We start from the raw sequence: 12,450 nt of genomic DNA on the forward strand, positions 1-12,450 counted from the left end.
CAGGACTGTAAGCGGAGAAGGGCTACCACTACCAACAGCAAAACCAGGATCGGAACCAGTATCAAGATGGGAACCAAGATGGCCAAGATCCCAGTACCAGGACGAAAACCAGTATGAAGATTGCTCCCAGTACCAGAATCAATCAGGTTACTACTCCGGCCCTCAGAGCTCCACTAGGGGACCCAGGGGACAAACCAATCAGGGCTACACAGATCCAGGGACAAACCAATCAGGGCTACACAGATCCAGGGACAAACCAATCAGGGCTACACAGATCCAGGGACAAACCAATCAGGGCTACATAGATCCAGGGACAAACCAATCAGGGCTACACAGATCCACAGAAAACCGAGGGCTCCTCTTATGAGTGACTGCTGCAATGGAACACACCCACTTCCTGGGTACTACATTCTTAGAAAGAAAAGTGCTATCTAGAACCTATCTAGAACCTAAAACGGTTATTCGGCTGTACCCATACAGTAGGAGAACTATTTGAAGAACCCTTTTTGGTTCCAGGTAGAACCCTTTTGGGTTCCATGTAAAACCCTTTCCACAGAGGGTTCAACCTGGAACCAAAAAGAGTTATCCTATGGGGACAGTCGAAGAACCCTTTTGGAACCTTTTTTTGAAAGAGTGTAGAGGAGAGGAAGGGCAGAGGGCTCCTGAATCCCTCATCAACCCCTAGCCCTGCCCCTTACAATGTACACCAAAGGCACTTAAGTAGACCTGAGAGGACAGGACAGGTGATCAATATGGCAATGATTCCACCTGGACTATCAAAGGGAAAAATATTGATACCTATCCAATCCTCTTAGATCTACAGTAGTGCCTAGAGGGTCGATTTCAGGGGAAGCGAGAGAGGGACGAGAGAAGAGAAACCCCCTCATGCTGGGGATGGACAGATGAGATGATTCATTAATGAGTGAGTGAATGAATACATTTTATTGCCTTTTACAGAGATTACTCTTACATAGTTACTCTTTCCAACCAGAAAACTCAATATCACAAAAATACAGATGTGTTTATTTAACACTGCATTATTAACATACATCCAACAGGTAACAGTGTGCATAGAATCAATCAACCAATCAGTTATACTAGAGGAAGCATGCTCTCATAATACCTAATATTCTGACACCTCTGGTGTTGCATGGATGAGTTGGTTGAAAATATTTTTAGAGTTTGATAAGATGATAATACAAAAATGAAAATATTTATTGTCGAAGAGTGTAATGTTTGAAGAAAGAGTGACAGTGATCTGTGTTTTGCTGTTGCCTGATAAACTGTCAATAAAACATTGAATAAAGTGACTAATTCGGAGAGAACACCTGTCTGTTTTCCCTCACCACACTACAACACTGGAACACTAGAACACAGAACATCAGTGGTGGAGATGAAGAGTGGAATTCTAGTGAACAGGAAGGGAAAAGGTGAGGAGGATGGTGCAACCTGGCCAGATTCCTGTCTGAGAGGATGTGAAGTCTCCGTCGACAGGATGAGGTCATGGTCAGGCCAGACATGTGAATGTCCAGATGGTGGATTATAAGTTCTCTGCAGTTTACACCCTTCTTTACCTACTGTTCGAGTTCCTGCCCGACTACATTGAATTGCATCAACCAATAGTTGGGTGCCATGTCATCGACTGTGCAGTTGGGCACCAGATTGCAATATCATATGATGTGGTTAGCTGATACACTACATGACCAAAAATAATCTGGACACCTGCTCGTCGAACATCTCTTTCCAAAATCATGGGCATTAATATGGAGTTGGCCCCCCTTTGCTGCTATAACAGCCTCCACTCTTCTGGGAAGGCTTTTCACTAGATGTTGGAACACTGCTGCGGGGACTTGCTTCCATTCAGCCACGAGCATTAGTTAGGTTGGGCACTGATGTTGGGTGATTAGGTCTGGCTTGCAGTCTGCGTTCCAATTCATCCCGAAGGTGTTTGATGGGGGTGAGTTCAGGGCTCTGTGCAGGTCAGTTAAGTTCTTCCACACCGAACTCGACAAACCATTTCTGTATGGACCTCGCTTTGTGCATGGGGGCATTGTCATGCTGAAACAGGAAAGGGCCTTCCACAAGCTGTTGCCACAAAGTTGGAAGCACAGAATCGTCTAGAATGTCAGTGTATGCTGTAGCATTAAGATTTTCCTTCTTTGGAACTAAAGGGCCTAGCCCAAACCATGAAAAACAGCCCCATACCATTATTCCTCCTCCACCAAACTTTACAGTTGGCACTAGGCGTTCGGGCATGTAGTGTTCTCCTGGCATCAGCCAAACCCTGATTTGTGCATTGGACTGCCAGATGGTGAAGCGTGATTCATCACTCCAGAGAACGAGTTTCCACTGCTCCAGAGTCCAATGGCGGCGAGCTTTACACCACTCCAGCCGATGCTTGGCATTGCACATGGTGATCTTAGGCTTGTGTGCAGCTGCTCGGCCATGGAAACACATTTCATGAAGCTCCCAGACGAACAGTTCTTGTACTGACATTGCTTCCAGAGGCAGTTTGGAACTCGGTAGTGAGTGTTGCAACCGAGGACAGACAATTTTTACCCGCTTCATCACTTGGCGGTCCCGTTCTGTGAGCTTTTGTGGCCTACCACTTCGCGGCTGAGCCGTTGTTACTCCTAGACGTTTCCACTTCACAATAACTGCACGTAGGACAGAAATTTGATGAACTGACTTGTTTTTTAGGGGGCATCCTATGACGGTGCCATGTTGAAAGTCACTGAGCTCTTCAGTAAGGCCATTCTACTGCCAGTGTTTGTCTATGGAGATTGCATGGCTGTGTGCTCAATTTTATACACCTGTTAGCAACGGGTGTGGCTGAAATAGCCGAATCCACTAAATTGAAGGGGTGTTAACAGACTTTTGTATATATAGTGTATGTTAAATAACTATGCAGGCGTTGTTAGATCTGGCATACGTCTGCAATGTAGTTGGCCTAGAACTCCAACTCTCACAAATGCACATTCTTATACATGTGCGCTCTTGGCGTGGTTGCCCGTGACTACGGCGGTAGCGGCAAGGTTGATGGGTGTGTCAGCGCCCCCTGCCTGTCTGGAGTAGTAGTAGCTGTTCTGCTGCCTTTGGGGGGTTGCCGAGGGGTTGTCACCGCAGCAACACAAAATCATGAAGCTCCCCAGGAGGCAGAGGGCGGAGCCGACCCATCCGGTGTACAGTGAGATGCCGAATGACATCAGACCCTCTTCTGCGTGAGCACCAATAGGAAACCAGATGGTCGACACCAATCCACAGAGAGCTGGGGAGAGAGAGGGCAGGAGGAAGAGGGAGAGGAAGGAGAGAAAGAGAGTTGAGTCAGCTTTTGTCCCCCAACGGGGTCTGTCAGTCACAAGGCTGCTGACAGGGACTTCCTGTCCCACACAGGATGCAGGAAGAGAGAGGGTGTTATGAGGTCGTTACTAGTTACCACAGCAACAAAGTCATAAGCCTATTTCTATAATTTCTCTTCTTAAAATCTGATTTTAAACCTTAGCCAATTTTGACTTTGTGGCTGTGGTAACTAGTGACAACCATGATCCGGTCACAAATCATCCCATAGCCTCACACAGCATAATTAATCCATATAGAATAACATTAAATTGTGTATATGTGCATGTGGAATGTGTGTGTCTTTGTGTCTCACTCACCCACGATAAAGGTGAGAGCACCCCCGACCATGCCGTGGCGTAGTTTGGTAGCGGGGATCTCATCTCCGAGTCTGACACAGGGCATGGACATCAGCACCAGCCCCATCGCAGGAAGCCCCATTAGGCACGCACACACCATCAACGCACGGCATGTCTGGATGTATGCTGGAGGGGGAGGGGAGAGGTAGAGAGAGATCACAGCGATACCTGCAGGTAAACATTTTTAAAATGTTGACTTTTGCATTCATAAATTGTTGAAAACACAGAAATAACATAAGAGATATGCACAGTTCTCAGTAAGCCTTTATTTACTTTTATTGAAGTCTGCAGGTTGGCTACAGATGTGGCCCATCTGCACACACACACACTCTCTCTCTCTCTCTCTCACCTGGCAGTGTGAGGATATGGTTGAGCGTGACACAGTGGTAGAGTGAGGGAGAGATGACACACTCTGCCCAGAGGCCTCGCGCGCCCAGCTCGTCCATGCGCACACAGGTGGTGACAGTGTAGTCGCAGGTGCGCACCCAGTCGTTGGTGGCCGTGGCGATGATGATACCTACCCAGCCTGCAAAGCTGGCCACGCTCCCACTCAGCTGTCTGCACACATGTGCCATGAAACACACTATCACAGGGATGCGCAATCAAAAATAAATCACTTTCTTTTTTCTTTTTTTTAAAAGAAGAAAATTATTTTTTTAAATCCAGGGGAAAAATCTGAACTAACCCAAAATATAGGTCTGTGAAAAATTTTGAAAAACATGAACTAATAAATGAACCAAGTAAAATGTGAGAGAGTAAATACATTAAAACCAATTCATCACTAATTAAATGACTAATACATTCCGGAGAGGTTATAAGTCGTATAGTTCCACCTGGGTCCAACAGTGCGAGAGGGGTGTGTGAGGAGGACTGAACTTCAGAGAAATGCGCAGATTGAGTTTTATAGTACAGGGAAAAAGTCTCAAACACCAAACTTTCAGCCAATCAGAAGAAGGTATGGGGCGGTTAATGTAAACCAGAGACCAATGGGTGCCAAGATGGTAGACTGCTGTGTGTTTCTGTGTGTGTGTGGGGGGGGGGGGGGTCTTCATGATTTATGATGCAGTTTAAGTCTTAAAAACAAATTTCAGCAGTGTTGAAATTCCCTCTGGCTCCTGATTGATTTGGCATAAACACGGGTTGATTTAGCAATAATACGGCTGTGCTGCTTCAGAATTGTTGTCATGTCTGAACTTAGACATTGTCCTCCAGAGAAGCATCAGTGATATTAATATTCTGCATAGTTTTTTATGTAATTCATATTTCATTTATCTTGATCATTGTTTCCACACGAATAATGCAGCAGCAGTCTATCTACTAGCAAACCTGAATTATCAACTCCATCTAGTGGCCGAAGTTAGTAGTGAGATGGGTCATTTGTGACTACAAAATATCACAATACCAATACCCAGGCAATAAAACAATGTCCATAAATTCATTTGATTTATTACAGAGTTTGAATAGGAAGGATAAGAGAAAAAATTAAGAAATCTCACAAAACGACATGGTTATGAGACAAATAAGACCTAACTTTTTGCTCAGATCATATATAAAACGTAATAATTTCTTTAGTTAAAACCTTATTTTCCACACAGTGATACAAAAAATCTGTGTATCAGCTGTGTAAAATCAAAACAGATTTTACAGTTTTCATGTGACACCACATTCTAAAATAATTACCAAACAGACAAATACATACTGTATATTACAATCCTTCATGAAAATGTTTAAGATTTACAACCAATAGACTGCATTGTAAAATATGTACATAGACACAACAGAATATAACAAAATCCTCCTTCCTCTCTCACTAATTGCTCTCAGCTCTCAGTTGATAATCTCCCCCCCTTCTCCGACCCCCTCTCTTCTCCCATCTATCAATCACTATTTTCCCTCACTTTTTCTTTTGTTTTGTTTTTTACCCCCTTTTCTTCCCAATTTCGTGATATCCAATTACGATCTTGTCTCATTGCTGCAACTCCAAAAAGGGCTCAGGAGAGGCGAAGGTCGAGTCATGCGTCCTCCGAAACATGACCCACCAAATCGTGTTTCTTAACACATGCCCGCTGAACCCGGAAGCCAGCTGCACCAATGTGTCGGAGGAAACACCATTCAACTGACTACTGAAGTCAGCCTGCAGGCGCTCGGCCCGCCACAAGGAGTCGCTAGAGCACGATGAGCCAAGTAACGCCCCGCCGACCAAACCCTCCCCTAACTCGGACAATGCTGGGCCAATTGTTTGCCGCCCTATGGGACTCCCGGTCAACGGCCGGTTGTGACACAGCCTAGGAACGAACCCGGGTCTGTCGTGACGCCTCAACTGCAATGCAGTGCCTTAGACCGTCCCCCCACCCCTCCCTTTTTTCCTCTCTCTATATTCTCCTCCACCCACCCTCCCACCTCACCTCCATCTCTCCCTCTCTACGTGTGTCTGAGTGTGTTGATGTGGGCACAGATCTTGAGCGCTGGTCCCAGTTTGATGTTCATGCTGGTCATCAGGTGGTCCTCAGTGAGCAGCAGCAGGGCCTGGCCGTCTATCTCCTGAACACGGAACGCCTCTGCAACCTCCACACAACCTAAAGACAACATACACACAGATTATAACCTCCCCACAACCTAAGAACAACATACACACGTTACAACCTCTCCACAACATATACACACACAGGCTATAACCTCCCCATAACCTAAAAACAACACACTCACAGGTTATAACCTCTCCACAACCTAAAACAAACACACACACACAGGTTATAACCTGCCAACAACCTACAGCAGGGAGATGAGTGAATGTGTGTCCTTTTGTATATGTGTTTTACCTGGCAGTGTGTGTATAAAGTCCCAGACTTGCGCTACACTCCACTGTGCAGGTGTGGGTTCAGTAGAGGTCACGGTGGGGTTACTAGGGGTCATCGCTGGCTCTGATGCCCTCCTTGCCCTCCGTGCCGCTCTGCGCTCCAGCCTGGTCGTTATGGGAACAGCATGCCCTTCTTCCCCTTCGTAGTCACGGCGATGGGCGCTCCATATTTCGCGTGGCTAAAATAAATCATGTTACAGGAGATGGAACATGTGTGAACAGCTAGGTTTGAATTATAAAGGTGTATAAATGGTTATAACATGTTATAAAGCATCAAACCTGTATCACTGTGGAGTGAGTGACCTATTTGTTAAAAGTTGCAGCAATGTCTGAGTTGTAACTGTAACTGACCAGTCGCAGTAAGAGGGGCTTGCCAGGAACAGACTCCTCCTTGTTTATCTCAGAGCGCCGCCCCTCTGGCTGGCTGCCTGCACTCAGAGCACGCAGACGTTTAGACATCCCTACATTAAGCCTAGAGAGAGAGCGAGAGAGAGAGAGCGAGAGCGAGAGCGAGAGCGAGAGCGAGAGAGAGAGAGATGATGTGTCCTTTCTCTGAGCACTCTGGGGTTAAGATTTTCTCATATCTCACATCCTGTCTGAGCACCAACACCTGACCACATCCTGTGTGTGAGGGTGTGTTTGTGTGTTTATGAATGTGTGTACTGTACACCTTTAGTAAATAGACTATGCTGTGTCTAGACAGAGAGAATACCTCATCTGTCATGGTCTTGTTTCTGTGTTCGGCCTATGGGAGTGTGACTCACCTGCGGGCACAGGAAGTGGAGCAGTATCTTTTGGAGCGGTGGAAGGAGTGGGCATGGCCTCTCTTCCCACAAGACTCACACTGTAACACCCCCCTCTGTCTCTCTCTGGTACCTAGTGAAGTTTGGATTCAGAGGGAGAATTGAACTGAATATTGAATCGAATATTGATTCAGAAACAGGAGATTAATGTGGCTTACCTGTCAGCGGGTCATCTGTGGCCACACCCACTCGTTCTGATTCGCTGAAATGTTCCGGTGGCTCTGGTGTGTCTGTCAATGGTAATAACTCCGCCCCCTCTGTGTTCCCATTCTGGGAGACACCCTCCTGCCCTCCCAACAACAGAGATGAGCGGTTCACCTGCACAGGTACACACACGCACGCACACAGGTTATATATACTGTTAATGTATAAGTATATGACACCAACTAGACATCAGCTATATCCCGTGTAGGAAGAAGTATTTTACTCTAAAATGTGTGTGTGTTTACCGGGAACGCCTGCAGCCCCTCGTGTATGACGAAGCCCTCCACCAGGTGAGTTAAGACACGCCTCCCGCCCTCTGGCCACACCCTCTGTGTCCAAGGCTCGCGCTCTGATAGGCTAAGGGTCTCAGAGCGGCTCTGTGATAGGCTGAGGGTCTCTGAGTGGGAGGGGCTAACAGGCAGGAGAGGAGGAGGGAAGTCAGATGGAGGGGTGAGGCAGGGTGAGGCAGGGGGAGACTGAGAGGAGAGACTGGACAAGACTGGGGGGAGGAAGAGAGAGGAGGAAGAGTTCACAACACTTGTTAGATTAGTGTTTCAAAAGTTAGTTTCGAGTTCATTAATAGGCCAAGGCTAAAGGAAATGGTGTACGTGACAGGAGGACAGCAGAGAGACCCTGGTACCTGAGTGGTTGTCAGACTGAGTGGACATGTTCTCACAGAGGTCCTCTTGGTCCTTGTGGGGTAGGTCTGGGGGTCGCTCTATGGGACAGTCCGTTGGTCGCTGGAGGTCTATGGGGGAACCTGAGGGGGGGGGGGTGTCGTTCTGACTGGTGGGGTTATGAGGTGTGTGTGAGAGGGCATTGAAGTGTATGTGATTCTGAGTAGCCGGGTCTGCATTGGGGTGAGGGTCTATCGGAGTGTCCTGGTCAATGGTAGTCCCCACCTCCTTCTCTCCTTTCATCGCATCTTTCTGTCCCGGCTCCTCCTCCTCTACCTCCATCCTTTCTCTCTGCTCCTCTCCCTCTATCTTCATCCTTTCCCCCCCCTCCTCCTCTATTCCTGTCATCTCTCTCAGTCTCTCATATTGTTTACCTCTCTCCATCCATTCTTCCTCTCCTCCAGCCTCTCCTTTCTCCTTTCTTGTCAGCAATCCCTTCTCTCCCACCCGCTCTCTATCTCTCTGGTCCTCCTTCTCTCTATCTCTCTGGTCCTCCTTCTCTCTATCTCTCTGGTCCTCCTTCTCTCTATCTCTCTGGTCCTCCTTCTCTCTATCTCTCTGGTCCTCCTTCTCTCCCACCCTCTCCGCTCTCTTCTCAACAATCCCTTTTTCCTCTCCTGTTACCTTTCTCTCTCCTGCCACCCTCTCTTTATCGCTCTGCCCCTCTTCAATTTCCCCCATCTTTACTTCCTCTCCCCCCACCCGCTCTCTCTCCTCCCTTACCCCCTGTCTACCCACTTCTCCTTTTGACTGAATGTGTCTGGCCTGATAATGGGGGTATGGTAGGGGTGAGTTGGCTTTGTGGATGGAGGAGGTGGGAGGGGGAGAGGCGTGGTCAGAAGTCCTCTGTGGTTGGGCATCGAGCTGAGGAGGTGGGGACTCAAGAACCAGACACTTTGATTGGACAGAAGGTGGGGTGTGTGTGTTGGCCGCAGGCCGTGTTTGGCTGCTGAAGCGGCTGGTGGAGCCAGCGGAGAGGGCAATCATTTGCAGCTGCCTTGATGCCGGCGGTAACCGATCAAAACAGGAAGAACCCAAGGGAAGGGGCCTAGAGCCTGAGTTGAGCTGCGATTGGCCAGGGGTGGACTGTGTGGGCGGGCTTTGAGATGACAGACTGGTGGCTGGAACTGTACACTGTCTGCTGGGTAGGGCCTGATGGGCAGCAGCAGCAGCAAATGGTCGCATGGCGGGGCTGTGTCTCGGGGGCACCACTCTGTGGCCGTTTGGAGAATGAAGTCTGGGTCTCAGAGGGACAGACCGCACAGAAGTGTAGAGAGCTGGAGAGAAGAGAAAAAGAGCGAGGGATTGAATGGTTTTATTGGACACACTATAAATCACACCTCATTCTTCCTGAACATTCTACTCTTATCACATGTTTATGACTCACTTGGAGGCGGGACTGAGAGGTGCCGGGTAGGTGGGGTCTGTCTGTCTGTTGCCATGGAACTGGGCTGGGGGCGCGGCCGAAGAGGGGGGAAAAGGGGTGTAAGGGGACGAGAGATAGGAGAGAGGGAGGAGGAGGGAGGTTTGAGACGTAAAGAGGGGGGGATTGTGAGAGTGCCGGGAGCAGAGGGGCGCAGGGTTAGACTCTGGAGCTAAGGGGGAGGGAGGGAAGGAGAGAGGGGGAGAGGGGAGGAAAAGAAAGAGGGAGAGAGTGGGGTTTGAGAGGGAGAGGGAGTGTAGTTAAACTTGTGAGACAATCACAATCTACACTAGTGGCCTCTCACACACCTAACACACACCTGCTGAACTGCTCACCTGAGCGGAGGCAGGGTGAGAGGAAGAGGAAGAGACAGGCCGTAACGTAGAGGTGAAAATCAGCTAAGAATGAGAGAGACACAGACAGATAGACAGAACACAGACATAAAAAGAGAGAAAGAGAAAGAGAGAGAGAGAGAGATAGGAATGTTGAACTGAGGAAGCTTGAAAAAGGCCAGTCTCATGGTTAAGCTTCAGGAGTTTGAAGTTGGTAGAAGTAGGGCTGAGAGTTGTTGGAGTGTGTGTTGTTACCATCTGGGCCCTGAGCAGCATCTGGTCTCGGCTCGAACAAGGACTCCGACCCAGGAGCAAGGCCTGCTGGGATACCCTCGGTCTAACAGGCGAGATGCTCTGATTTGCTTGCACCAGAGTGGGCGTACCCAGGGGGCGAGGAAGAGGGACCTGAAAAAGGGAGAGGTATTTTTAGGGGGGTATTTTGAATACTGTACTCTTGGTTAAAGGAATGTAAACCAATTGATCCAGGAAGGGACGTGGTTGTCTGTGTAGTCAATTGCTGTGTGCCTGTGTGAGTATGTGAGTGTGTGTGTGGCTGGTTACATAGTGTGCTGCTTTTGTTTTATTTTCTATTTGGTCAGTTACCTGTCTGCTGGCTGGGGTATGGAAAGGCGTGATTGGTGGAGAGGTGGGCGTGGTGGGTGGCCTTGCATTCCCATTGGTCAGGAAGAAGGAAGGCCCAGGAGCAAAGGACATTTTGCCATGAGTTACAGAGGGGGGCAGAGAAGGGATCGCAGATACAGTGGGGGAGGGAGGTGAGGGAGAGGGGGTGAGTAGAGGGGCAGTAGGGGTGAGGGTGGGGGGAGTGAGGGGGAGAGGAGCAGGTTTGTGAGTGAGTTTAGTAGGCGAGGGAGACAAGGAATGCTTGAGTGTAGGTAGAGTGGGTGTGAGTGTGGGGAGAGTAAGTCTGGGGGTGAGTATTTTAGAGGTGAGGGGGTTGGGAGTAAGTGAGGGAGGAGTAGGTGTAAATGTTGGGGTGGGGTTGAGTACTGTAGAGGTAAGGGTAGGGAGTGTTTTACAGGTGAGTGTAGGGGGGGATGAGGGGGTGGGGGTCAGTTTAGGTGGATTGGGGGTGGGTGTAGAGGAGGAAAAGGGTGTGAACGTAGGGGTGAGGGTGAGTGTACTAGTAGAGGGATTGGGGGCGGGGGTGAGTTTAGGAGGGCAGGAGGAAGTAAGCTGAGGGGGAGTAGAGGTGAGTGCTGTAGGAGTGTGAGCAGCTGTAGACCTATTGGGGGACAGGGGGCTGGGCCTCGTGATGGGTCCCTCTCGTGTTTCCTCTCCCCCTGTCTCTGCTTTGCTCTCAGTGCATGTCTCCAAGGCAGGGTCTGTCTCCATCCCTCTAGGTTTCAGCACACTGCAGGAGGACACACACACACAGTATCAGACCACTGTCTCTGTTTTACAATGTAGTTCATGATTGACTACATTGTAAGTAGTTAACCACCGTTAGCCAAATCAGGTACCGTTTCCACAGACCGTTAAACATTAGACTTATATGCACTTCAAGTTGTTGTACCAAAGTAATGGTAAAACTCACTAATCCTAAGACTTCATTTATAATGGAGATATATGGGGACCATCGCATCAGCAGGTGCCACCCAAGCACGGCAGATGCAAAAATCTGGGTCTAGACTTGAGAGTGCTTCTCAAGCTGCTGGAGACTATTGTGCCTTGCCTTTAATCATGTTTATGATGACGATGCATAGCCTATTTTGTCAACAAATATCCTGCCAAGAAAATTCCAACCTATTAAAAATGTGGCTGTGATGAAATGTTCTATCCAAAACCACCAAGAGTAGCCTACATACCTAGGCCTACCCCAAACCAGCTGTGACGCATGTAGCCAAGTCTATTCTCTCTGTCTATCAGCGAAGAGAAAACGCATGTTAGTTTATCTATAGGCTCCTCCTTCTGTCACAGAAGGAAGGCTGATCTGCGTTTCAGGACAACATTGCAAATGAGTCAGTAGGGTAAAAGGGGCGTGCTCGAGACACCTTGCGCGCTCCACTTCCTGGTATGAGAGAGCGCAGAAAGTGTATTGTACAGAAGCGCGTCATAACATCAGCCCCGATAAATTATCTGTATGCCTTTGCCTCGCTTGTGATAAACCTGCTAATGAAAGTACAGTATCTTAGTCAAACGCGGATGCTTCAAAAATGAGTGTGAAACATATGCTGCGAATATTCCAGAGACGCTTATGTGAGTTTATGATTAATAGAAATAACTTACGAACCATAGGGTTTCCCCCCCTGTGCTCCCTTCACTACCACCATCCCTTCATACCTGCTAGGGGTCTGTGTGTCGGCAGACTGCTCAGGGCGACCAGAGAGACGACTGCGATGGGCCAGTCAGTCCGCCAGATGGGAGGAATGGAGAGAGAGCAACCTACTGTAGCGTAGAACTGTGACGCTCTGACAGAGAGAGAGGGGCGAGACAGCACA

General features: G+C 48.5%; 2 protein-coding genes across 6 annotated transcripts; both read right to left on the bottom strand.

Moving 5' to 3' along the window:
- Positions 1-919: 919 nt before the first annotated feature.
- Positions 920-4,638, bottom strand: LOC139583519 (claudin-11-like). 2 transcript variants are annotated; one of them, XM_071414692.1, is made up of 3 exons: positions 4,045-4,638; positions 3,657-3,821; positions 920-3,268 (listed from the first exon to the last, which is right to left on the bottom strand). In XM_071414692.1, the coding sequence occupies exons 1-3, from the start codon at positions 4,268-4,270 to the stop codon at positions 2,982-2,984; spliced, it is 678 nt and encodes a 225-aa protein (XP_071270793.1). In that variant the 5' UTR covers positions 4,271-4,638; the 3' UTR covers positions 920-2,981. The 2 variants fall into 2 exon arrangements, with proteins under 2 accessions (XP_071270793.1, XP_071270792.1); XM_071414691.1 differs by having other exon boundaries at positions 3,657-3,863.
- A 487-nt stretch (positions 4,639-5,125) lies between these two features.
- Positions 5,126-12,450, bottom strand: LOC139583520 (polyhomeotic-like protein 3). 4 transcript variants are annotated; one of them, XM_071414693.1, is made up of 12 exons: positions 12,293-12,450; positions 10,595-11,363; positions 10,247-10,396; positions 9,995-10,057; positions 9,624-9,831; positions 8,200-9,513; positions 7,805-8,058; positions 7,514-7,673; positions 7,317-7,428; positions 6,904-7,024; positions 6,515-6,731; positions 5,126-6,271 (listed from the first exon to the last, which is right to left on the bottom strand). In XM_071414693.1, exons 2-12 carry the CDS (start codon positions 11,342-11,344, stop codon positions 6,117-6,119), a joined length of 3,504 nt encoding a protein of 1,167 aa, XP_071270794.1. In that variant the 5' UTR covers positions 11,345-11,363; positions 12,293-12,450; the 3' UTR covers positions 5,126-6,116. The 4 variants fall into 4 exon arrangements, with proteins under 4 accessions (XP_071270794.1, XP_071270795.1, XP_071270797.1 ...); XM_071414694.1 differs by having other exon boundaries at positions 12,243-12,406; XM_071414696.1 differs by lacking the exon at positions 9,995-10,057 and having other exon boundaries at positions 9,624-9,687.

Source organism: Salvelinus alpinus, chromosome 8 (assembly GCF_045679555.1).
Source record: "Salvelinus alpinus chromosome 8, SLU_Salpinus.1, whole genome shotgun sequence".
NCBI lineage: Eukaryota > Metazoa > Chordata > Actinopteri > Salmoniformes > Salmonidae > Salvelinus > Salvelinus alpinus.